The 27,403-nt window shown below is 38.9% G+C and overlaps 1 protein-coding gene across 7 annotated transcripts in view; it reads left to right on the forward strand.

Moving 5' to 3' along the window:
• Nucleotides 1-27,403, forward strand: part of diaph2 (diaphanous-related formin 2) — a 441,959-nt gene that overhangs the window by 385,926 nt on the left and 28,630 nt on the right. For 5 of the 7 annotated variants that reach the window (XM_079893459.1, XM_079893463.1, XM_079893458.1 and 2 more), the window contains 2 exons: nt 8,618-8,710; nt 10,400-10,450. In XM_079893459.1, the coding sequence (XP_079749585.1) occupies nt 8,618-8,710; nt 10,400-10,450 (144 nt within the window). The remainder of the gene's footprint in view (nt 1-8,617; nt 8,711-10,399; nt 10,451-27,403) is intronic. The other 2 variants (XM_079893461.1, XM_079893464.1) reach the window with 1 other exon arrangement.

The following is a 27,403-nucleotide window of genomic DNA, read 5'->3' on the forward strand; positions in this document are numbered from 1 at the left end:
GAGTGCTTTGGAGCTCTCACTCCAGCAGGCCAGCTGACAGGTCACAGTGTCATATCTCGTGTCAGATCCTCCAGAGAGACAGCACCTCATAACAGGTGCGAGGCTGGAACCGGCAGGACTGTTGAACTCTTACTGCTAATGCACTTTCTGCAGCTGCGGTGAAAAGGAATCTCTCAGACAAAGAGTGGCAGGCGGGAAACAAGTCCAAAATGCACCTGGCTCCTCGACGCAGGGCTTTGTTCGCCACATATGCGCAAGGTTAATTGCACAGGTGCCTTTCTCCAGGGTGACAGATAGATTAACATGTTTTTCACAAAAAATTGAAGGACAAGAAGGGACAAAGACGGTGGATGCTACTCGTATACTCAAGCAGGGAGCTGCAAGATGCTTTTTAGCTTCTATTAATGTGGAAATGAGAGCTGGGGGTCTGTGGCTGTAGGCCGGTCACTGGGAGGACACAGTAATAGATATAATGTCCTCTGGACGGATCTTTGTTGTTTGGATTTTAGAGGCAAAAGTTGTGTGTGTTTTAGCCTCCCTGGAGCAATCGTCTTCAGGAGCACCAACATAAATTGAGTTCTCAGTCAATCCTCTTTGTTTTTAGTTTTTGTTTTTCATCACCGTGGACCGATAGCAGGTTGAATTTATGAACCGGGCTTGAATTTATGAGCTGCTGCATTATTGTTGTAATGGCTCAGTTTGAAATGTAGAAATGAGGTATGGTGTACAATACAGATGTAGTACAATTTTGAGAATATATTTCTTGTGTATCAGTAGTTCTATATACATATATGTAAAGATGTATTCACACAGTATATAGATCTTGTGGATTCTTGGTGTCACTAGCTGGGTTTCATCCACATATTTTCATAAAAATGTTAGGGCATTAAATTAGATGCAAACAAAATATGCGCAAAATATGCTCAATTGAGGTAGTTGCTTAAAGAAAATTCCACAAGACATGCACTTAAACTATCATGGAAACATTTACAGAATAAATTCCACATTGTGCATAAAAATCAACTTTGCCTCAAGTCATATGACTATTTCTCTCAAATGGTCTGCCAACAATCACTTTCAAACATGACTTTTTTTTTTTTTTCACAGCGGCAACAACTTTTTCCATTTTCCCCAGAAACGATTATTTTGATTTATTGAATACATGGGTTGGACACACTGCATGCTTTATTTATTTAGTTTTGTTTGTTTGTTATTTAAAGCAGAACTTGGTAACTTTTTTAACTTAATAAAACTATCTAGAAATCATTTGGATGGTTAAACAACCTGTTCTGGTGATATTGGTGACTTTCCCCGCTCCCCCCAGCGTTCCCAGGCGGAAAACCAACCTTGCAACTTAGGGACTACCATCCCGGCAAGATAGAAATTGGAAGTCTCGTGAGAAGCGAGAACGAGAGCGAGAGCGAGCGCGAAACACGAATTGCTTTACGGCAATTCGACATAAACACACACCACACGCATGTATGATGTATTACCCACCTCGGTAGACATAGCTCCACACGATACAGTTGGCTTGCTCCGATCATAACAAACGCACATGAGCAGCGATAGAGAGGGGGAGGAGGCTGCCGCAAGTGAGTTTTATTACGACAGTGAGTGTTGTGAAATATACGCCCCACAGCTGTAGGGGGAGCTCGTGGGGAAAACATGCGACAACAAAAGGGAAAATCAGCGAAGAAGTGACTAGAGTTGCCGAGTTCTGCTTTAATTATTATTATTATTATTATTATATACTTATTTCTATTTTGTTGTTTTGCTTTATTCAGAATTTTCTTATAAAATAAAATTAGCGTCTTGAATGAAAACATAGCTAATCTATGTATTTCTATTTATATTGCATAGCTAATGCAGTATTTCTGTAGTTAAATTGCTACATTTTGTTTATTTATAGGAATGTATGTTTTTTCAAAGCATGTTTTGGCATTTGATAGGCAGTTTAGTGACACGAAAGACATCTGGCTTTTCAAGTGCCTCTGTTTAACTGGTGTTAATGTATGATGAATACATCACCGTAACCTTTTATCCTCAGCCCACCTCTGTCTTGAACAGACTGATCTCAGGTTTTGCCGATGTGACACTGCAGAAAAAAAACTGTTTCTGCTTCTTTTAACACTGTGGTGTGCGGGGCGATTTCATATACACCATAATCTCTTAATCCTGGTGATTTGCTGCAAAGTCAGTGTTCTAGCAAAGCTCAGTTGCATATACAGTGGCACACAGGCAGTATTAGATGCTTGGTGTCAATATCAGCCATGAGAAAGGAAGGGAGCGAGAGTGCGAGTCCAAGCGTGCACGTGCATACATTGTAGAAATAATTAAATGTCAGCCCGTCCGCTCTGTTGAGTGTCTCACGGGGTTTTACGACCTGCACAGTCTCACTTCGGCAGTCCTTCTCCATGACTCAGTCCTCCAGATGTTGTGATGCCACACTCGCACACACTGCGAGCTACACAAGCCTGGGCATTAACACACTAACCCATCTCCCCCACTGCTTCTACTTAGTCGTTGTGACACTTCACTTTGTTTCTCTCCTCCCCCATTTCTCTCCCCTGTGCCGTGGAAGATAAGCTCCTACCCTCTGCCAGGGTGCTTGTTTGGGAAGCTAATCTGATGTGTGAAGTTCACAAATCCGGCAGAGGGCTGTACTTGTTATCCCCTAATTAAAAATGTGATAGTGCACCCATAAATATATTGGAGAGACTGAAGAAGGCCTCAGGGCATTCTGGTTCATTTGGCAGGAGCCTGAGGGGGCAAAGAACCACCTGATACCCTGACAGTAAAGAGACAGGTGGCAGAAAAAGACAGACAACAGAGGAGATACAGATACAAGACTAGCTGTTTGAAGAGTTTCACTTTATGCTCCTGAAGTTCGTTGTCTGAAACATTTCTTTGCAAAATAAAGCTGGCTGATATGGCTGAACATTTTTAAATCTCATAGTAATAGTGTATTTCTCAATAATTATATATTTTCTCTGATATAGCCTTAAGAGTGAGATTTAGCATAACTTTATCCAGAAGCAAAATCTAGTTAAATAATCAAAACGTGTTTTCCAAAGGTTTTTTTTTTTTTTTTTTTTCACTCAAGGAAAAATTATATGTAATATTGTATATGCACCAATGCAGCAATAAATATTAAATATAGCTGCAAGCAGCAATTAAGGGGCCAAGCACAAAGAAGGCACATTAAAGGGATGGTTCGGAGTAAAATCAACCTAGGGTCCTTTACACCATGACCTCGAGCCAAACACCCCCCAGAAGCCTTTTTTTCCTTGGTTGAACATTATTAAAGTTAGAGCTTATTTAGAGAAATCAGTCGGATGGCTTAGTGCAGTCGCTAATGGATCCTACAATGTATCTCGTAAATTACCCCACTAATAATGCCCAGAATGGTACCAAACTTATACAGTAGTACAAATAGGTTCTGTACTCATAAAACGAGGCATTGGAAAGTTTGTAAGTACATCAGGAGTTTATTTAAATAACACTTGCCTGACGGCTCATGCTACCGCTAACCCGGACGTCGACGTCACTTCAGTGGTTTGGGAAAAGCATGTAAAAGTCCTTTCAGAAAGCGATGCATAAGGATGTAGTGTAATGATGCCCAGTTCCAGGAATGCACTAATATTTTGTTGGTAGTACCAGTTTGCAACAATTATTAGTTAACACTAAGTTGTCAACACTTCGGAAAAAATAATAATTTGTCATTACACTACATCCTTATGCATCGCTTTCTGCCAGGACTTTTACGTGCTTTTCCCAAATCACTGAAGTGATCTTGATAACCGGGTTAGCAGTAGAATGAGCCGTCAGGCAAGGGTTTTTTAATTAAACTCTTGATGTACTTACAAACTTTCCAATGCCTCGTTTTATGAGTACAGAACCTATTTGTACTACTGTATAAGTTTTGTACCATTCTGGGCATTATTAGTGGGGTAATTTACGAGATACATCGTAGGATCCATTAGCGACTGCACTAAGCCATCCGACTGATTTCTCTAAATAAGCTCTAACTTTAATAATGTTCGACCAAGGGAAAAAAGGCTTCTGGGGGGGTGTTTGGCTTGAGGTCATGGTGCAAAGGACCCTAGGTTGATTTTACTCCGAACCATCCCTTTAAGTCATGCCAGCATGGCTGGAAGTGTCAGACCAACTGCAACAATGAGTAATTAAAGACATTTTAAGATGATTTTACCCAAAATGGCTAAAAAATCATAAATACAATCACTAGTAATACAATTTAATGGTTTGTTATTTTTTTTATCAATAAGTGGCGCTGTTACCAAATTGATGCGGTGTGGTCAATGTAAGGTAAAAATGACACACATAAAGTTTGGGGTCAATATATCAAAGCTTTGCAGAGATACAGCATCAGATGCAGTTTGGCATTATGCCATCAAAATTAATTGATGCAGTATACCAAAATGGTTTCATCTATCGACACGAAATATATAACTTTTTGCCGACATGGCTCAAATTAGGTGAAAACCGGACAAAATGTCTAGGAGGATTTTGAAAAAGTAGGTTTTCTAAATCTCAGCATTACCTAAGGAATCTATTAAGAGTCTCAGGAAAAAAGTCAAAACTAATCACGTGCTATCAGCATTTTTAGAAATTTCATTATAACTTTTGACCACAAGGTGGTACTGTCTCTAAACTTTTTGCAAGGTGCCGATGACACTTACCGAGGTCATAAAGATACGCCAATGCGTTTGTAAAATATAGCACTTTACGACAAAATTCCTAATTGGTTATCATTTGGTTGGGAATGCTGCACCGAATCTAAAGAGACCAGTGGTTTGTGTTTTTTGGCCAAACTGTTCAGAAGTTATAATCTTATAATAAGAGATATTTTTTTCATATCTCCTGGCCACTAAGTGGCACTGTGCTGAAACTGTGCATGTACCCTCAGATCATGGATATCATAACACAAACCAAGTTTGGTCTGAATACGGTAAAGCGTTGCTAAGATATAGCCTCACGTCCATTTTGATGTGCTCTTTGTCAAATTTGTTTGCGCGTTATTCGAGAACGATTTGACGAATCGACTCGAATTCCTTAAATATCTGGTTAAATTTTCGTGAAAATGTGAGTAATGGTGTTTGAAAAAGTATGTTTTTAATTTTTTCTGAAAATGTTCACGAGCCACTGAATCAAGGAAAATAGAATTTTGTTTCTAGCCCTTAGTTCAAAAGTTATTAACAGAAATGTGAGTGCAAATTTGGACAGTTGGTGGCGCTAGAGGGTTTGTCCTCTATATGTGTGCCAAATTTCATAACTTTCCCGTAAACGTCTCAAGACAATAAGCAGAAATACTTAACTACATGTATTTTATATATTCGTGCTAACACACTGATTCATTCAAAAGTAACTTTTTTTTTTTTTTTATGAGTGAATTGTTGAATCATTCTCTTTCAATTTGTTCATAAACACTGATTCATTCAGAAACTAAACAACACTGTGTTGCTCAGAGATGCACAGCAGAAGTTTATGTTGTGGTAAAATACAAAAAATAACTGGAAATATTGTAAAAATATGGTCTCATTATTAACTTCCTGTTTATTGAACAGTTGTTTTGAAAGCAATATCACTTTTTCAGTCATGATGTATCGTCTGTATATAAAGGGTGTGTATTCATTTATTTATATGTTTGTTTGTTTTGTTTACTTCAAGACTGTTTGCTCTGAAAATGACACAAAACTAAATTGGGCACAATGATGTTGAATTATCTAATATTAAATATGTGTTACTTGAAAAATATTGCATTAGACATCTTCGCTTTTCCAGTGGTTTGGATCTTTTAATAGATTCTCTGCTTTTAAAATTACCATGAAATCAAAATTGTCAATTTTTTTTATGAAATATTCTTGTTTTTTTTTTGTAAATGATTTCTACGTGCACATCATTTTTAATTTATCTATTTATTTATTTATTTATTTATTTTTACTCATGTGCCCTCAGTCTTTAATCAAAATAACTTCCCCTGCGTCTTGCAACAACTTCACTTCTCTTCTCTTCTCTTCTCTTCTCTTCTCTTCTCTTCTCTTCTCTTCTCTTCTCTTCTCTTCTCTTCTCTTCTCTGTTTAGTAGCGCGAGGGCGAGACAACCTGTCACTCACAAGAGATCACAGCAATAGCGAACAACAACCATCCAGTCAATTCCTGATGGACAAAATCAAGTCCAGCCATAATTTGTTTTCTTGTTTGAGAAGTCGTTTCACTCGGAAAACGTAATATGGAAGAAAAACTTCTGTTTCATGCATAATACATCTTTAATACATCCCGTACTGATGAGACCGAAAAATAATGTAGACCACATGCTCTGGCAATTCCTCACAGGTCCATGTGGAGAGATCATGAGCCCAGCTGGTTCTCGTAGAAGCATGGCCCAAAAGGACATTGTTAATGGAGCAGCCAGGGGTCGCTTGGGAGTGTGTTTCCCATTTTAGTAATTTTGCTTTCTTGTGTCTGAGATCCTCTGAACCCAGCCTTCCCAGCTCTCCTGTCCTGGCCATTGCAGATGATGAATTGTGTTACAGTTAAGCAAGCAAGAAGTAGGACAAATTGATCAAAGTGTCAGGTGCCCCTTGTGATGTCTAGGTCTCCAAAACGAAGGAAATGAGGGAGCTGTCGAGAAGTTTCCGGAATCACGGTGCCTCTAATAAATGTTTACCTGCCCCCTGAACACCCAGATTGGACATCAGATGGATGTAGACGTGTTTTGGGGACGCAAACTTTGGGATGCAGCTACTTTAGGAACTGTCATTGCTTCCAGAGGACGATGGCACACTCGGTGGAAAGAGCCAGCGAGATGCATGTCCTGGTTTAAACCAATGAGCAAAGCTATCAGCCAAGGTGTTGAAGAGCAATTAGAGATAAGCCATGCTTGTTCTGCTCTGGTTTGTTCTGGAACAGTTAGTTTAATTAGCTTGATTTAATCTGAGTGGCTCTTAAACACAGTGAACCTCTTCTTTGATTTTCCAGTATTATTTATTTTATTTTATCCCACTGCTGCTGTTTGTTTCTTCATTTTCACCACGTTTTGGCTTTGTCTAATGTGTACAGTTGTATCATGTATAAGTGCTTGTGCTCCTGCTGCTTCCAATGGAAAATGCACTCGTGCAGTTCTGCCTCAGTGTAGCGAGTGTGTGGCATTTTCTGAAATTAATTATGTAGCCGTGTCAACTTTCTTCCTCTTTATAAATTCAATTTGCTGACTGTCATCTACTTTGACTGTGCGAGGAAACAAAAGATTGATTAACACGCCTGAAACTGCTGCCTAAAGCTACCGGCATCTCTGCCACAGACGCTTTCTCTCTGCCAAGGCAGACGTTGAAATCCCAACCCATTCACTAAATATTTCCAGAGAACGACTCGATCATGTACACAAAAGAATTGATGAAACGATCCCACACGCAACAATAAGTCACAGTAATGATTCTAGTTTAAAATAATGCCTCTGCTGGACCACTATGATATAGTGGGGACCCTCGGTCTCATTAATGCTGGGTAAAGATAGATGACCCAGATAAAAGACCAAAAGATTATTTCTGAACCCCACCGTTGACCGATGCTTTGGATGTTCTGTGCCATATGCCCATGCAAAGAAAAAAGAAAATGCATTAAAACTTTGCAAGTGGAAGTAAAAGAAATACAGTACACTATCAGAAGGTACAAAAGCTGTCAGTGGGGCAGTACCAGTACCCTAAGGGTGCATATTAGTGCCTTTTGAAAGGGTACATAGCTTTTGTACCTTATTTTCTGAAAGTGTATGTATTAAATTGTGTCATTAATTTCATAGAAAATATGTATTAATGTAGTATTAATTATGATAATATGATAATATGTTAAATATTTTAGAAATTATCTTAATTTTTTTTTTACTTTGTTAATTGATATAGCATCCTAATTACATTTTGTCTTTATAATATCACACTTGCTATTTTTCTCAAACTGTATAAATCAGCCTTTATATTTTAAGAAAGAGGATCATCTTATTCCAGGGATGTCGTCATTAAAATGTTAGACAGTTAAGAGGTCTCTTATTTCTCCATATTCTACAAAAAATGTAATAAATCCAAAATTTGATTTCGGGATTTATCCTTTCACTGAGTGAGCCGCTCATCTCATTGTCTTTTAGAAGTCAAGGCCCATTTGACGGGAGATGCGTTGCACTCTGGTGGCATGACCGTTTTCGAGGCACATCCCACTGTCATCGAACAATGATAAAAAGCCCCAGTATTGACCGGCTCCACACTAAATCTTGGTAAAGAGCACTTAGCTCCCCTGTGCAAGCCGCAGAGCTAATACCTGTCAATGGCCATCAGTGAACACTTCCATCCTCTGGCTCCTCTCCATATGTTAGCCACCGCCTCGAAGCGTCTGTGCATTTAGGGAGACACGTTGTTCTCTTTGGTTCTCTTTGCCCTCTGCCCCATTTGCCTTACTTTTTTGCTGTTCTGTTTTTGCTTTTCCTTTTACTCCCATACTCGTTTTTTTGTAGCCTGACAACACTGCGTGGTATGTGCGAGTTGGAGTATACTGTATGTGAATGTGTTCTACATGAAATTGAGCTCTGACAGGCAACTCTGTCCTCTCTACAGAAGGTGACGAGACGGGTGTGATGGACAGCCTGATGGAGGCCTTGCAGTCTGGAGCAGCCTTCCGTGACCGCAGGAAACGAACCCCACGCAACGGTAAGACTGCTCCACCTTCTTATGCCTTACATTTGATGCCTTTAAATGTAAAGTTCACCCACAAATGAAATTTCTGTCATTTACTCACCCTCATATTGTTACAAAACCTGTATAACCTTTCTGGCATGGAATGCAAAAGGAGACATTTTGAATGTGCACTAGAGCTGTTTTGCTTTAAAAAGGGCACAACAACATAAAAGTCACACGATCCTTCAGAAATCATTCTAATATGCTTATTTGCTGCTCAAGAAACACTTTTTTTTTTTATTATTATTAATTTAATGCATCCTTGCTGAATAAAAGTATTAATAAAAATATATATATATATATTTTCGAACAGCAGTGTACATTCTTCAGAGTGAGGAAGAGGAAATGTTCTGTTTTTGGGTGAACTATACTGTATCCTTTTAACGATGTAAAATTGTAGGTCTCCACTCCGAAACTGTTTTTATAATGGATTCATTGCCACATTACCATTTATAAGTCACTGATTACTGAAATTGATTGTAGCCTCTGAGTCCTTAGAGGATGGTTTAACATAATCTTAATGTTAACATATTCCATCCTGCCATGATGAATAGCACTGACCCAGGGGAGGAGAAGCGGACCACCTGCTGTAGGTGCTACATTGAATTGAAATGCCAAGGACGGGCAGACAAGTGTCTATAACTGCTGTAGCTTTCCAGAACAGCCTCGTATGATGACCCCAATCAGTCACTCTTTTCCCAAAGTCCTTGTCCATGCATGCTTACGGTGCATAAACCCGCTTGTGTCATTAGAAATTCTCCTGGGATGTAGTGAGATATATGTTGTGAACAGACTGACAAAAAAAAAAAAAAAAAAAACTCAGCATCATTAGAAAAGCCAGATAAGAAAAACATGCCAAAAGACATCACTACTCTGAGGAGGAAATGCATGAGGGGGAACTTTAGATCGCCATATCAAATGTACCTAATCTCCATACAGTATATATCAGCATGCTCAGCAGCACTGATTTGTCCCTGCACTATTTTTCTGGCTTTACTTTATCTTGTCTCACAAAAAAAGTTCTTCCCATGATCCCTTGTGTCAGTGTTGAGGTCTAATAAGAGGGCATGAATAAGTAAGGTGTCATGCTGTATCAAACCTGTCTCCCACTCAGCCCCCAAGTGCTGCCCCCTGACAGAGCCTGCCAGCCATCCATGCTCAGAGCTCACCTACTCCATCCAGCGCTGTGGCCCAGTCTCCCTGACATCTGTTTGAATAAGACTGACATTTAGGAGAGAAGAGAGTGTGTAGATTAAACCTCACCAGTGCTCTTTCTCTCTCTTCTGTCTCATACTCCGTTTCTTTCTCATCGCTTGCTTTCTTGTGCTCGGTGTCGCTCGTCCTCTCTCTCTTTCTCTTTCAGCCTTTCCCTTTCTTTTTCTGATGAGTGTGTGGGCTGAGGTTTGACAACACTGAGAGTTTCAGAGTGGATAATTGGTTACGAACTCCTGAAATACCTCTTGTTTGACGTGTCTCCCTCTTTCTCTCTCTCTCTCTCTCTCTCTCTCTCTCTCTCTCTCTCTCTCTCTCTCTCTCTCTCACTCTCACTCTCTCTCACTCTCACTCTCTCTCTCTCTCTCTCTCTCTCTCTCTCTCTCGCTCTCTCTCTCTCTCTCTCTCTCTCTTTTCTGTCTGTCAATTTCTACTTCGTCATTGTTGCAGGTGATCAAAGCCCTTCCTGTTCTGCACCTCGGTGGCCGGGTGCTAACCATGGTAACAAAATGAACCTATGTTTACCCCCTTGCCCTGCTCTTCTCCCAATAACACTTGCTTATTGCCCAGACTAAAAAAAATGGGTTGAACTCTAAACAATCTATACTGAGCTCTAAAACTGGATGTGTAGGGTAGAAAATAGCTTCTCTCTTGGGCTTTGTTCAGACAGGCTGCCAGAAATCTTTTTTTTATTTTTTTTATTTTTTTTTTTATCATTTTCAGCTCAAATATAATTTAATTGCTTGTAACTGAATATCAAAATCAGATTTTTACAAACTCGATCCAAAATATTAATATGAAAAATCTTAAAATGATTCAGACAGAGGAACTAAGGCAGATATAGATTTGGTTTAAATTAATTTTAGTCAGTGACTCTCAGCACAGTACCAATGAAACACAGTTATCATAAAACCAAATTTGTAAAAAGTAATATAATAATATTTCAAAAAGTGAGGGTCATAGTGCGAGTCTTAAGTGGTGCAGATGGACCACTAAATGTGAATAAATAATATAAATAGAGAAGGTGCAGTGTACATTAAAACAGGTACAAATAGCATGTACTGTAACTATCACAGTACAAATTACATAATAGTGTATAGATTACTGATTCTCAACCTTTTTGAATCCAAGGCCCCCCATTTTCCACAACAATATTCAAAGGCCCATGACTTTTCCAGTTGTTTGTGATTTAATGGATAAAGATGAAGGATAAGGTTTTTTTTTTTAACTCTCAATTTCTTTGTGACAAAATATATAACTAGAAAACTAGAGGGGGTATATTTGAGTGTAGTGTGAACAAAGCCCTTGAAATATTTGACTCTCAACATGATTTCATCAGTTCATTCACTGAATATTATCTAAGAGATTGTGATTGGTTCATATTTATTAGGTAAGATTAATTTAGTGTAAATAATCTTCTGATCTAGGAGTGCTGGCTGCTTTGTATCCTCTCCAGTAGTTGGAGCTCAGGCTAGTATTTCCTCTTTCTAGCCATCCTATAGTAGATTACCTAACTATGCACCCTTACAGTGATGAAGCATGGCAGCACGTCCACGCCTGTGGAAGGCGAATAGAAATGATCTGTCTGAAGGGTCATTGCTTTCCTTAATTCCCATTGATGGTTTTTTTTTTTTTTTTTTCCTGTAAAGCTTGCCATTCTTTTTGAGTGCCATCCCATGCACAGAGCACCAAAAATGCTCACTTCTTAGATTCTAGTCTTTTTCTGCCTTGGCCTACTTTAGAACCGCTATGACAGAGCTTTATTGCACACAGTCTCATGCAATAGTGTACGTGTGTGTGTGTGGGGGGGGGGGTGTATTCTATTTGCCTGAAATGATTTGTTAATGTGTGCACGACACCGAATCCCCTCACTTTTATGCTTTGCACGCCTGTGAATGGCACCGCTACAGAAATGCCTGTGAAAAACAGTACCACACTGAACCCATTGGTGAATATGTACATTATTTATGATGTCAGTGAATATGTTTTATCTTGTAGCTTTCTGCTGTATTACTGATATGCTGCATGAACCATTCAGAATATATCAGTATGAATTCAATGTCTGGATCAGCAGGGTTCATGCATGTTATTATGCTCTTGGGCTCCAGATTCAGTGACCTGATCCTGAGCGGAGCTTGAAGGCCTTTTGTAAGAATCAGAATTTGTCTAAGCTTTTAAGAGGCCTATAACCTCAACCCTCATACACACACATTGGCATTAGACCTTGGCTAGTACTTTTTTTTTGTTTACTCGCCAGACTATCCTCCTCACTAAATTTTTTACGAAGATACACAGCTTTATACGTTCATATGTGATGTCATTTAAAAGGTTAACCAATCTTTTAATAAACATTAGTCAATCAAGCTACTCACGCTGGATGTGATGGGTAAGTGCTAACGGATTTAATTACCACTTGTGCATTTGTTTCACTCTCACTATTAAAGGAACCATCTGGCAGTGGCTTCTGCTTTCTGCTATGTGAGTGATTTACAGTGTACAGGGTTGAACCTTTAGGCACTGTGTGAGTAGAGAGTGACATTAAAATTATGAATGTCACAATTAAGTGTTTTTGCAAGAGTATATTTAAGACCAGTTTCACAGACAGGGCTCAGATTAAGCCAGGAATTAGGCCTTAGTTCAATCAAGGCATTTAAGTAGATTTTATAAATGTTCCTTAGAAAAAAAAACAAAAAACATTATTGGTATGCATCTTGAGACAATTGGCACTGACACATATTTTAAGATATGCCAGTGCAAGTTGCTTTCAGTTAAGACAGCTCAAACATGCATTTTAGTCTGGGACCAGGCTTAATCCTTGTCTGTGAAACTGGGGGTTAATGATCTGAGACACCTTTACTTTAGGGCATTTTTGGATGTGCCTTTCTAAAAAAGTATCTGTTTGAGGACAGTTATCTCCTTTGTGTAAAGCTGTGTTGAAGCTACTTTGAAACTGTAGCTTGGCAATTTAGAAGCTACTCATGATTTGAAGTTAAATTAATACTTCACCCAAAAGTGAAAACTTTCTAATTACTTAATCACCCTCATGTCATCCAAGACCTGTATGACTTTCTTCTGTGGAATATCGAAGATATTCAGAGAAATGTCTCAATGTTTTTTTTTTTGCTCATACAATAACAGTTAAGGGGGTACAATGTTGTTTCCGCAGAAGAAAATACAGGTTTGACACAACATGAGTGTGAGTAAATGATGACAGAATTTTACTTTAAAATCCTGCTTTAGATAAGCAAAATCCTTAAACGAAATAGGATGATCATCATCTCCAGTCAAATGGTTTAGTCATTTAGCATTTAAAGTACAGTTGCATTAATCATTCATGTAACAGTAAAGAAACCAGCCAAACATGGCAAACACTAGGCATTCAAGTTCTACTAATTAGACTCTAAAGCAATGGTGCATTGATGTAGGTCAATGTGCTACAGCCTTAGGGCAGCAGACTGCCTTTTTACTTAGGTAACATAGTAACAACCATGAGCATGCAGCCATTTCAGTTCAATCTTAGACCCAAGGCAAGCACTGTGTCAGTACAGATATGGTAAATGGGTAATTCATTTTAAATAGTGTTGTGAATTCAAAACTCAGGGGAAGAAAAAGATGTCTGCAAGACCGATTTAATGCAGGATACCTGGTCAGATCTGACCTATATTTTGGTGTTGAGTTTTGTAAATACTGTCAGTATTCTTAGCTCTGCTCACCAATAGTATAACAAAGATGCAGTGCTTACACAAAAGCATGAATTGACTCATATCACACTGTTTCTCGCTGACTTTTCTGCAGTTTAATGGTCTTCAGTTGTTGCTTTGATGTGGATGTGCTTTGATTGATGTCTTCGAGTGCATGTTTTCTTGTTGGAAACTCAAGCTGGTTTATCTTCTTGGTTTGTTCCAAGAAACACGTTTGATGCAATTCTTTATGTATTAAGATGGCAAATATATTTATCTGATTTTCCTAGTCACTAGTATATTTAGCAACTTTTGATGGTGGATTTTTATATTAGTATTTTTGCTTGTGTTAAAGCTTTGCACTGATCTCAGAGGTAACCTTGAAAGTGGCATTTTGTGATGAAGCCTGGGCCACTCTGCACTAAAAATCTTCTGTTTGAATGCCAAGGGTACTCTAGGAGATTGTTGGATAGAGACAGGTAGCTGCTCATACATCCTTGGCATCGATTTCTCTGGTCGCAGATGAAAGCCACAGGCTGAGTAGCTCTTTCATATGGGGCATCCCAAAAGGGACATCAATCAGATTTTTGAGGAAGACAATTTTATTTATTTACTGCCTTTCCAAGTCATTAAAACATCTAACCTTCCCTTCTTGAGCTTTCACCTTCATTCTTTCGTCCATCAAAAGTTTCCTTGGGTTGAGGGATTCCTGTTCGACTTTGATTTGTGGAGAAATGGTTTATTAAAAACAGATGCGGCAATATAATGCATGCCAGGTTTATGGAATTTGAACCCCAGTGTCTATTCTGCCCCTGGTCTACTAGTTAATTCACCCAGGCAGAGGAGAAAGTGAGCCTTGTATGTTTAATGAAGATTAAATTACCTATTTTCAGTCATGAAATTTTAAAAGCAGAAAAGGGATGAATCTGTGAAGTAGCAAATGAGAAAGACAGGAGGAAGACGGTAGAGAATACGAAAGCCGGACAAAGATTAAGGTTTTTTTTCTTCCTTCTTCCCTTCCCCTGTCACATAGTAAATGATCTCTCCATAATTTGTTCCCTACCTCTGCCTCTTAATGAAGCAAGACCATTTTTGTACTTCATCCTTTTCTTTTTCCCCATTGTTTTTGCTTTTCATTTTGCTCTCTTGCAATATTGACAGAAACACATCCTTTGTTACCGCAATTATTAATCAGTGCTATCATGTTACAAACCCAAAATTGTGATTGCAAATCCCTTAGCAATTAAACCCTGATCCCTCCACTTCCTTTTTACATGCACCAAACCAGCCACCTACACACTTTATCTTCACTCTCACACCCACATCCGTTAGATATTAGTGTTGCCTGTAACACTTTTCGCCTGACAGCTAAGATCCCCACTTCCCCAAACCTCAAGCATTCCACTTCAGGGTGTTGATAGATGTTATTCATGTAGCTCACCTTAGGGCACTCCTGCAGGAAGAAGGGCTAACGTGATTTGCTCAGGGCTGAAGGGACCAGAGGGTAGTGCACTCGGTAATGGCGTGGATGACTTGGTAGATCCCAGATATCAATAAGGAGAAGTGCTGCACAGTGACGCTTTCTCGAGACTTATCACCTGCTCGGGATAGATAAGGATATTTTTCTTCAGAAGAAAGGGTGGAGTCGCATGGAACGGGGATGAGAGGCTGAGAGGCCATGGAGAAATGATGAAAAAAAGTTTAAATCCAAAAGTAAAGATGTGTTATGTCGAAGTTTAGATGGATAGAGAGGATCGGAGGACCATGTGATGGTCATCTATCGGTACAGGTGAGGAACCATGATAGAGATAAAGATGAGGATTTTATGTAGTGTTTGAACGGCCACAGTGTGTATATCTGTTTGGAGGTTTTATCGAGGCACTTAAACAAGCTGACCGTGTGACACATCCATTTTTAAAGAATAAATCAGATCTTGGTAAAACTCTATGGTCCTGAGTGGCTCCTTTCACCGTTTGTCGATGCGCGACGGCCTGAGCCATTTGATTTCCAGCAAGAGCCTTTCGACCTCTAAAGTCTGCTAAAAAGAAACAGGCGACTGCTTTTTACCCTCACACTGAGCGCACAGCACCGTCTGTGGATGTGTGCCGAGAAGGCCAGGTCGGCTCCCGGCGACAGCCCTTTCAGGAGGAAGTCAATTGCACAGCACCATAAAGATCCTCAGACTCAGCTGCTTTTGTCCACTGCCTTCTCCAACAGCATGAGGGGAGCTCCAATTGATGTGTGTAGAGTCCGAATACTGAAACCAAGGCCAGAAAAAGTATTCTGGTGTTACTTGGTGTTTTTTCGTTTTTTTTTTTTGCTCAGTCACTTACATAAAGCGTAAACAAATGGCCCCTATGAAAGGTCACCTTAAGTGCTAATTGTCAATACTGGATCAATTTGCCAGGGCAAATATTCCTCAGGAGTGCATAATTGAGAGTTTGATCTGATTTTAGCCCTGCATATTTTCACTGCGGAATTGATTTCACTCCCAGCATGAGACGTTCTTAATATAGCCATAACTCACATCGGGAAAAAGTGAAGGATGTATCTCTCAGATCAGACCCAATGAGCTTTTTAAACACAGCCCCCACTTCTCCCATTCTTAAAATATTGGTTTGATTATACTCTGAAGGGACATCCACAGTCGAAAACCCCAGCAAAGTGAATTAAGCCATGGTCGTGATGAATTGGAGAGGGAGCGTTCCAATAACGATCAGCGTAGGCCTAAATAAAGCAGCGTTCAGCAGGAATTTGTTTCTGCTAGAGGATAATAAAGGACAATGCTTGCTTTTAATGCCATTTTTGGTGGCACACCCCACAATTTCCCAGTGTGAGCTGTCTATTACCACAGACAAATAGCAGATGAAGAGTGTCTGCATTTGTGTGTCCTTACTCTCTGGGATCTGTTAGGCTCTGCAATAGAAATGAATATTTTACCTCTCCATTTGCAGATGTGGATGCATGTAATAAGTAGGTATGGAGAATTGTGGGAGCAGGTAGTGCAGCTAGTCTCATTTCATGTCCCCATGTCTCTATGGGGTTTGACTGAAACATGCTACCAGAACACACAAGTTTGTGTTTGATGAATTCAATAGCATGTACATGCCACAGGCAGAGAATTCCAATTCCAATTTGACTGAATTACTGTCAAATAGTCAAAGCACTGAACAGTGTGCTTTATTTTCCCTCTCACTGAAGTATAGAAACATTTCTATTTTGCTTTGTGTGAGGAATATATTTATTCAAGATGATGTAGCCTAATGGAGGGTAAAATATACTTTCTGAAGCTCAAATGTTGGGGAGACACAGTATCATGGAAATAGATCATTAACTTAAACAGCTCAGCACTGTGAAACACTACATATGAAGATATTCCCGAGACTTTGTCTCATCTGATCGAATGTGACCTGTCACAGCTGAGTGTAGAGTAAAACTCTGGTAACTGTCCTGCTGGAAAGGCCTTGTGCATTTACACTGCAGTCTTGCATAGTTAAAGCACTGTCTGAGCTCCATGCTGCCTCTGATGACTTCTAGTGTGTATTGCACTATTATTTGAGACATTAGTGTGCTGCAGTTATTTGAGAACGAGCAGTGATGGATTTATTGAGATTCTGCATCCTCCCCAGCCATATTTAAATATTTTTAAAGTGCTATATAGAACCTTAATGGTGTTATAAATAACCTTTTCAACAATATTTATTTTCATTACTACAGTATTAGTATATTATCTTCATATTATTTATATATTATATATATAAATATATTATATATTTATAGTTTTTAGCCCTCTATCTGCCTGGTCTTATATCTTGTTGCCTCTATTTGGGTTTTACTTTTTTTTTTTAAAAACAGCATGTTCTTGTTCATGTACTTTTATTTTTATTGACATGGCAGATTGTAGACCATGTTAAAAGGAAAAAGTGATATAACATCATGGTATGCTATAGCTTTAATGTTTTATTTGTGAATGGGTATATTAAGGCATAAAGTCATAGTAAAAAAAAACAACAAAAAAAACAATATGGAACATAACTTCCATATCTCTGTTACTTACTTTGTGGAGAAGAGAAGATTTGTCACTTACTTTGTGGTGAAGAGAAGTTAAGTATCCTTAACTGAACAGAGCTGCTCACACTAAATGTTCTGTTAAACTAAACGAGAAAATGACATGATTGTTTGGAAATGATTGTTACAATTTTGAAAGTTATAATTTATAGACATTTTAAGAAAGAAATAATTTTCCTGTTGACAGTCTGTGTAGTAACTGTAGTTGTATAGAGTTCGGGATCGTTACGTCACGTCGCAATGCATTGTGGGAATCACGATATGGAAGTAGATGTATTGTAGTAGGTAATTAAAATTGTAACGTTGGTCATTTGATAATATTAGGTTTAATTTAGGTTATTTTAAGGAAAATGGTTCAGTTTTGCTGTTTTGTGAACTGCTGTAATCGGTCTCACGATCGACAGGGCAAACGCCTCATAAATCATATTAGTTTTCACCATTTTCCTACTTGGAAAAAACACAAGGAGTCTTGGTGGCTGAAATCACAAAGAGGCGTCTGATGGCTTGGGTCGCCGCTGGTCGTCAATATTATACTACCGGACGAAAACAGTGGATTATTGCATGTATGATAGGTGAGTAATTACTCCTGAAGTGTAACAAACCCGCATTTAAATTGATCGGAGCAGAGACACAGAGACTTCAAACAGAAAGCACAAAGCCTTTCTTTAAAGTGAATTTCGTTTTGCATTAATTTGTATTTTAATTTTAATAAATGTTTCATCAACCAATTGCCTGGATTTAATAAATAAGAGAGAGAGGCGCCGGCGCATGAACTGGAGCTCGTCTCATAAATTAACCGAAACTCAGCGTATAAGGTAGTCTACTTGCCTCACAGACCTGAAAAATATATCTATATTGAAATGTGTACTTTTAAACAAACAATTCAAAATGAAAGAAAACAGACTACTCAATGTAATCCGTAAGAAATGTGCATTTCTTTCTGGCTCGTTCACAGTTACAGATTTGAAAAACAAAAAGGTGGGAATAAAGAACCCTAAACTCTAACACAAAGAACCATTTCAGCATATAAAGGGTTCTTTAGGACGATACGGTACTGAATAGCACTGTTACTACGTGTAAAGAACCTTTAAAGAACCATATTTTTTTAGAGTGTATCATTAGCCTTATTTTGAAGTGATTTAATATCATATGAATGACTTTAAAACAGGGTTGGTACTGTTATTATTAGTAGGATGACCATATCATAGTAGGGTCATTCAGTTTAATCCCAGTGTGTTTTAACCTCCTTCCTGGGCACGTCACTGCCTTTTTATTCCATTTTGTTTTGTATTACGTTTTGAGTTTTCCCAATTTTGAACATAATCAAATGCAAATAGCATCATATAAACTACCACAAACAATGTTTCTAGATTTTTTTACTAATGTTGCTAATAGGTAATGCTAGTGTTAGCTTTAGTTGTTTTTGCTTGTGTTGCCTGAGGGACTAGACGGTTCAGAGATGTGCTGAATGGGGCAGAAGCTGATGATGGTACATAACTGTGGGGACACACCAGAAATTCCATCAGACTGGTGGCTTTTAAAGCACTGACACAGCACAAAGACACACAGCTCCACTAACACCACCACTGTTGAGAGAGAGAGAAATAGAGAGAGAGAGAGAAAGAAAGAAAGAGGGAGAGAGTCTGTGAAAGACAAAAGATAATGTAAGGAGAGTGGCAGACCACAGCCAAGAGCACTGAGAGGGCAAAATCTGGATGCCTAGTGAGAGGGAGGAGACATGTAAGAAATGGAGAGAGAGAGAAAGATAGATACAGACAGAGCTTGAATAAAGCAGAAGAGGCTTGTGTGTCTGGTCAAAAGCTGATCTCAGGGGGAATTGTGCGTGCGTATGCGTGTGTGTATGCAATCAGCAGGAATCTTCCCTCGCACTGGCACTCCCCATCAAGTGAAGCGTGATCCTGGCTGACATCGCTCTATCACTAATGCTGACGGATGCCCATTTGCGACTCGTCTCATATTTATTTATTTATCTGTTTATTTGCGTCTGGTTTATTTATTGATGGAGCTCAAAGATGTGACGGCAAATTTCCATTTGCTAAAAAAGAAAATGAACAGTGTGCAACATTTACACTTGAATGGACAGCCTCGCTTAAGCCGTGCTCCACCTTTTCATTTAGATTTCAGCCAACCAAATATCTATTCCTCTCTGGTAATGGAGAAGTGATATGGCCCATTTAGTTACTTAGCTCTAATCCCACTGGTTTAATTGCTCCAGTGCTCTTCTCTTTCCTGATATTCTGGCTCAAGGAATTTGAGATATTTCACTGTGTGTTCTTGTCATCTTTACCTGAATAGCTAAAAAAAAATAAAAAAATTGTAACATTTTTGTTTAACATGCTCTTACAGGTGAAGTGTGTAATTTTGCATCACCCAGCTCATTGGTTGGTCAACCACATAGTCCCGCCCTAAATTCACAGCATTGGTTGAGCCATTGTTGCTCAAACAAATACAACAGTTTTTTGATAGTGCTGCAAAGTGCAGGGGAATCAACGTACAAATGGCTCACTTACAATCTATGCATACAAATTTGGAATAGAAGGGTATTTTAACATTGAAAAATCACACACATCACCTTTAAAAGTTTAATATGTGCTTAAAAGTACATCAAACCAGAGTCAATGATCATGGAGATATCTTATGCTCTCTATTACCTCCCTAGAGCTACTCATATCTAGGTTTTCCTCATCTCTACAGTGATGCAATGTGTGTGCAACATGTGTCACATTGTAATTGTTTTTCATTTTCACATCATCCAGATTTACTCTCCTTAGAAAGAAAGCTCACCCACGCTATATTAGTCTTCAGGCAATCGTACTGGAGCGCTTAAAGAGCAAATGAAATGACACCTCCACGCTTTTTACCAAGCACCAAGAGCCTGTGAAATGTATCTTGAGCGTTTTTTCTAGACACATTAGACGCATTTATACTCGATGTTCAGTGGCAATTAACCTGAAGTTACTTATGTTATTCGGGTGTAAGTTCAAAATACCACTAAATAGGGAATATTTTTCTGTGCATAAGTCTGTCAAATACAGACATAAACAAATGAGATAGTCTAAATATGCTGACTTTTATGACAATGTCCCCAGTCTTGTTATAGAGTAGTCCAGGCTTTATATATTTCTTAACCTTTTTATTATTATTATATAATCTGTTCCAAAAGCTGTGTGCAGGTTGTTGTGTTTTCCTTGCTTGAATCTATAGTGCGATGCTAAGGGTTATATTGTGATGTGTTTCCCGACCCAAGCAGTGTTGACATTAACTGTGTTTACACCGGGTTTGCTCTAAAGTGAAACTCATGCATAAACACTATGCAAAATTATAATGGAGAAATGTTTCAGCTACATTTGCCCCTAGTTGAGAGCAAAGAAAACAGATTCAGATTACTCCCCAGCAAGGGATAAATGCACATGTACCGTTTATCTGCCATATTCTGTTTGAGAGTAAATGTTTAAGAGCATAAGTATCAGTGAACTGCAGACACGGTAATTGATCAAGAGAAGTTCCACTCTAACGGGGGCGTCCAAGTGCTCTCTGGAATTGCAAATGAGCTTTTATTTTATTCAAATTCAATTTTATTAATGTTCTTGCAGACCATGACGTTTTCAAGTAGGTCAAGAGGTTCCCACTAAGTAGTCTGAATTTGTTTAACAGGCCACGGAGGTTAGTAAGAGGATACAAGCTGGCATCGTTTCAACCCCCCCCCCCCCCCCCCCCCCACCCCGGTAAGTGATCTCAGAGCCCTGAGCTGGACATGTGCTAAATACATAGCTATGGGTGAATATTCTCAGTAATCAAAGGTTACATGTTTCAGCCAGTGTTTATCGTTGTGCCTTGTTTTTTTGGCTCGCTGAACTCAATGACTTGATGTAGAGTACTTGATAAATGACTAGTTGAATGTTTGGAGTACCAAACTACTATTTGTTTGTATTAAATAGAATATAGGCACTACATTAAACCAATCCGATGGTTTGATATCCAGGCTTTTGAACAGCATAAACCATGAACAGAACGCTGTCTCGTTTGTTCTAAAATTCAAAGGGGCATAAACAAGAAAAATAACAAATGCAGCAAACCTCCAAGAGACACCTTTGGTATTCATGAATTCCATAAATTACAATGTTGTGTGGCTCCCCCATAAGAGATGACTAATGTGTGGGTTTAAAAATAGACAGTGGGCTTGAACAAACCCATTCTCATGAAACGACGGATTTGGAAAAGGCAGCATGGATGCGAGCGTGAGGCCTTTGTGCAGCAGAAACACAAGGCAGGGGGTTCGCGGACAGTGAATCAGTCAGAATCGGTGTGGCTAAGTAACCTCTCTGCCCCGGTGGGAAAAATAACTGCAGGATGAAGCGATGCACTACATTACCTCAACTACAGAGCTCTTTTCCCAGCAGATGCACTTTCTTCATTGGGTCAGGTCACCTTTTTCCCCACAGTACTGCACAATGGCTGAGGAATGAGGCATGTGTGCGTGCTGTTTAATAGGGCATAACCATCTCTGTATGTGACGTGGCAACCTGGAGGTGGCTGCACTTAGGAAAAATGCTATTAATTGAACTCATGGCCTCCGTTTATTCTGTGACAGGTATAAACACGCATACTGACACTCACAGTAATACTCATTTGCACTTCGCATACGTTTTGATTAGCTTAAAAGCGTGTAAAAAATCTCTGTAGCTGCATGTTGAGTTTTACAGGCATATCTTATTCCTCCTTAGATATTTTCATTAATATGTTTACAGTGGTACTAACTTGCTGTCGGAAGGATGGATTTTTCTTATGCCTATTGTAAAACTTTTATGACTGTCGATAAGGCTGATGGGGCGGTTATTCATTTTTTACGGGATCTTTTAGTAACCGAATAGATGGTTTGTGCTTATAAATCCTAAATAATTGAAGAAAGGAAACAGTCGGTGGAAGAGGGCTTTTATTGAATCCGATGCCATTGGAGCACAAAGCCATGAGAGGTATAGCTTCATGCCATGCCTTTCAGCCCAGTGGCGCTTCCTGTGTTCATTCAAGTTCACTCTCGACACTCACACTAATTTGTCTTTCGTCCGGTCCCATGTTCGTACACTTACATCATTCCTTAAGTTGGCTGTTGGCCTTTGTCTCTTTAAAGAGAGAAGATTTTTGTGGTTCACTCTATCTATCGCCACACTTTCTGGCTGTGCAATGGAGCAGATCCTTATTAGAGAAGGATCTGCTCCATCTCTCTTGTGTGTTACATTAATTATATCAAGATCTGACATCTGACCCAAACGTTCACTTAGCATGTCTGCCGTGCCCTGACCTATTTAAATGGCCCAATCAGTCACCCAGACCATGGACGAACAAGGAGCTGACAATGACTGATATCGTAATTGAAAAGCACCGGTGTTTTACTGCATGCGTTTTGTTTATATATCACTATTTGCAGAGCTGCCAATGAGGAAAGAGCTTTCAGATCTAATAAATTGGAGCCAAGTGCCCTCCACCCTCAACCGTCCCGCTGTTGTCAGTCATCTCCCCTCATAATAGGAAAGCGGGCCTCTACAATAATTGCTTTGATGGTCCAGCCTGAACAAATCACTTCTGGGCATAGAAAGAGGCCTTGGAGATGGCAGCCAGAGAGAAAAGGTGGGAATAAATTAAAGCACTTTGCGTTCCTTAGGGGCATGTGTCCCAGATTTCTTCAAAGAAAAAAAAAAAAAAATAGAGTAGGGGGGAAATATGCTTCTTTCTTTGCTTTAGGAATAAATGTAGCAATAAATGCAGCAATACACATCCACCGGCCATCGTAGTGAAATGGGTTATTCACAAAGAGACAAAAGACACTACATAGTTAACTGACAGATGAAGAAAGGGGGATTTGAGTGGAAATAATCTGATTTTGAACGGGCTCGCTTTATAGAAGAACCTCTGGTTGGCTCTTTGTGCGCTAACAAAAGTTGCTCTCTCTAAATAGAAGGCTTTGAATGTTTTTAGGCTTGTGAAAGGGGGACTAGTGAATGTTTCAGTCTAAACTTTGCCAAAGGCCCTGCTGCTAGGCCTTAGTCCAGGATTAGGCCTGGGCCATTAAGATACCCCTGGGATAGGACTAAGATGGATTGATGCTGATGTCCATTTTGTAACTTCAGTGCCCAATCTCAAGTGAAAGGGGTTGTCACAAAGGACACTGCGTAAATTGTGCATTTAACAATAACCCTGTATTCTCATCCAAAACAGTTTTTTTCTAGTATATAAAAAGTAATATTTTATGTTTATGTAATACCTATTCCATTTTATATTTTAATGCGTATTTAATATTTTTTATACTACAACCTAATTTTGTGGCAGTGAGATATGCATGGGCATGAACAATTTACAGTGTTCTTGTGAAAATGTAAAACTATCACATTGGACCATAATCAAATAGTGTTGCATCTAAGAATAGTATTAGTTTAGAGATTTAGGGAACTGAGGGGCTTTGTTCAAAGTAGGCGGAGGTGTTTTCACATTGTGGCGGGATGCCGGTGCATAGGGCAAACTCTATAAAGGTTTCACACATGACCTCTTAATTACAGCTGCTGGGTTCAGTGTGCATGGCATCATCAATCCACAGCACCACACAATGCCGCCTCCCTCAGCCTCCGGCACAGCGTGCAAATGTCATCCAGAATGACTTGACTTCCCATGGGCAGAATTGTTTCCCAAGATCTGGGATGATGACAGGCACGCCTCTCTTTAGTTCCAGCCCCCACTCCAATGCTGACTGTTTTACTTTTTTACTCCCCCCTCCCCCAGGCCAACTGACAGTCTGTTACAATTCTTTGAAAGTGCAGATGCTGTCTGTGTCCAGCCTTTTTGAGAGGAAATGAAATCAACAGGTCATACAAATGTAAAAAAGTCAGTTAATTGAAGTGAAACTGACTGTAGGAAATGTATAATAGTGCTGGAGTGTGTTACTTTGCGTTTGTGTTACTAAAAATAAAAAGTAACATATTATAGTTTCTATGTAAAAGTAATGTCAACTTTCGGTTAAGTAAGTGTTGTGTTTGCTGTTGAATAGTATTTATCCCTTTGACATTGTTTACATGCATTGTTTATATTGCAAGTTGTGCACCAATTTTCTTTATAGCACTAACAATAACACATTCAGCTGTTTTTCTTTTTCTTTTCTGTTTTTCTCTTCCTGGCAAAGACAGGTAGTTTCTTTACCACTAATACAGCATTATAAAAAGCAAATGATGCGCACAAAGTGTGTAATTGTTTTACTGTATGCATTTTATCATTCCCATGCTGCCACAGAAAATGATAGGGAATTGGAAGTTGGCACAAGTCTATTTCGTCATAAGCAAGCTAAATGAGAGGTATTTTTGATTTTTCTCTTCACTCATTAACTTATGACAAATGCCAATTTGCATCTATCATTATTCTTTAATTATGATTTTATTATTCTTTAAAAAAAAATTACATCTTTACATTTTTCAGGGTTTTTTATCTTATAAAAATCTTATCTTAATATAATTTTGTATACATTTTGTCATTTTTCAGACATCTTTTAGTCTTGTTTTTTCATCTAAATACATTTGTCAGTGTTTTTTTTTTTTTTGTTTTTTTTGTTTTTTTCTCTCCATCATTCCAACGTGACGAATTGGGGGGGAAATGCATTCAGAAATTCAGAAAACACAAAGGTACAAGACAGTACAAAATTTAAAACTATCGATTCAAAGATGTTGATTACACGTATAGAAACTATGTTTCTTACAAAATATGCATATTATACATACAAATATTTAAGTAGTTGAGAGTGTAGGAGTCATGAGTCAGTGCTTCATGGGAGTAGGTAGGTTGTAAATTGATATTTTTTGGTGTTATTTGCTTGCCGCAATTTTCTGATTGGTGGAGATTTCTCTGCAGAATCATGGGTATTCTTTGCTAGATTTTCACCAGGAATTCCACTGTTGAACATAATTATTTAGACGTAGAAGTGGGTCTGATGATTTCGGTATAATGTATAATGATTTATAGATTATTATTCAAAATCAATTCCCCTATGGAGAAAATTAATGCGATTTGTATTTTTAGATCCCAATTGACCCTTCGCAAAGACCCGCCCCCCTTAGCCCCCCACCGTTTTGTGGCTCTTAAATGTGTCTGACAGATTGCTGTAGAGCATCAGTTAAAGCTGCTCGTGAACCTATCATCTCTTCCTTCTAGTTCATTTATAACATCAAATATACATGAATGAACATAAGAAGGAATGTTGTTTTAAACCGCGGAAAGGCATCAGTACATTCCGTTTTTCAAGTTCAAATCCTCCCATGTTAATCTGCTATCTCTCCTGACTGCTTTGTCAGACAAAATGGCGGATGGCGGATTATGATTGGTTAGATCGCCTGTCAATCAAGCTCCCTGCGAAGGGTCAATTGTTGCACTCATTTTTTCTTTTATTTTTGAGAAAGTTATTCTATAACACTGACATCGGTAATAAAAACCATGTCCACATCATTATCGATTGCCACCAAAGAAATGTTAAAACACTTATGAAGAGCTTTATCACTCTCAGGGCCCTTCTTCATCAGTACACAAGGCTCATTTCCTCTTTTGACTAATCGGTGCAGCATCTGTCTCAGCTGTCAATTACAGATACGCCCTTAAGGGTGAGGTGTGATCATATCTTTTTGCATCATAATTCTGTCTCATCTTGTATACAGACTTAGTTTGCACTGTCATTCTTTGTTAAGAAAACAGCTAACAAGTGTAGCCATGTCGCAGCTTTCCAAAAAAAATCTGATTTAGCATGCAGATGCTCAATTAAGGCAGCTCCGCAACTCCAGGCAAAGGACAAGCTGTGTCTCCAGACGCTGAAGCAGCCATGTGTCTCAGGTAAGCGTCGGAGCCTTTGCCTCTCTCCATTTATAATTAACTTTCTCCTCCATAATTCAGCCCTTTTCTCCTCTTTCCTGTGATACGACATCACTCCATGCTAGTTAGCTGAGCAGACGATCCCCATGACATCCCGCTGACACACTTCTCCTGGACTGACTGTTCCAGTCCCACGACCGGAGTGAGAGTGAGGAGCGTTATGGGGTTAAAACAAAACCACATCTGTTGTTGTCTCGCATGATTTATTTTGCCGCTTCTGTACGGCATTGTGGTCGTCTCATAACCGTAATCTCAAAGGAGAATTGTGTTACTTTGCCTTCTTCGGGTTGCACCGTAATACACTAAGAAATAAAAGTAGGTGTAGAAACAATTTTCACTCAGAAATTGCTAATAAATTTCACATTTACAAAGAATGCTTCTGAAATACTCTCTTGAGTAGGTACTTTATTGAATAAGTAATTACTTCGCAACCACTGAAAAAGTATGTTCTTTCATATTATGAATGTTTGTAGTATGAATGTAATCTGGACGTACTACATTCGCCATGTTGTCATTATCATGTGATCTACCAGCGTCAGTTGCATTGCCATTTATAAATCATCTCCTGTGGCCTAATGGGATTGTAAAGTGTCCATCATATGCACACTTCAGAATCTTGACAAAAGTTGTAAGTCATTCGGGAACTTTTTGCCTATTTATGAGTACTGTGAATTCAGACATACTTCTTTTGTCTCATAATATGTGGAAGTATCTGATCTCAGATGCAGCCATCAAATTAAATGTGAAATTTTGAAGTAGAAAGATGAAATAGGATTTTATTGTAAAACAT

The sequence above is a fragment of the Squalius cephalus genome (assembly GCF_949319135.1).
Source record: "Squalius cephalus genome assembly, chromosome: 14".
NCBI classification, from domain to species: Eukaryota; Metazoa; Chordata; class Actinopteri; order Cypriniformes; family Leuciscidae; genus Squalius; species Squalius cephalus.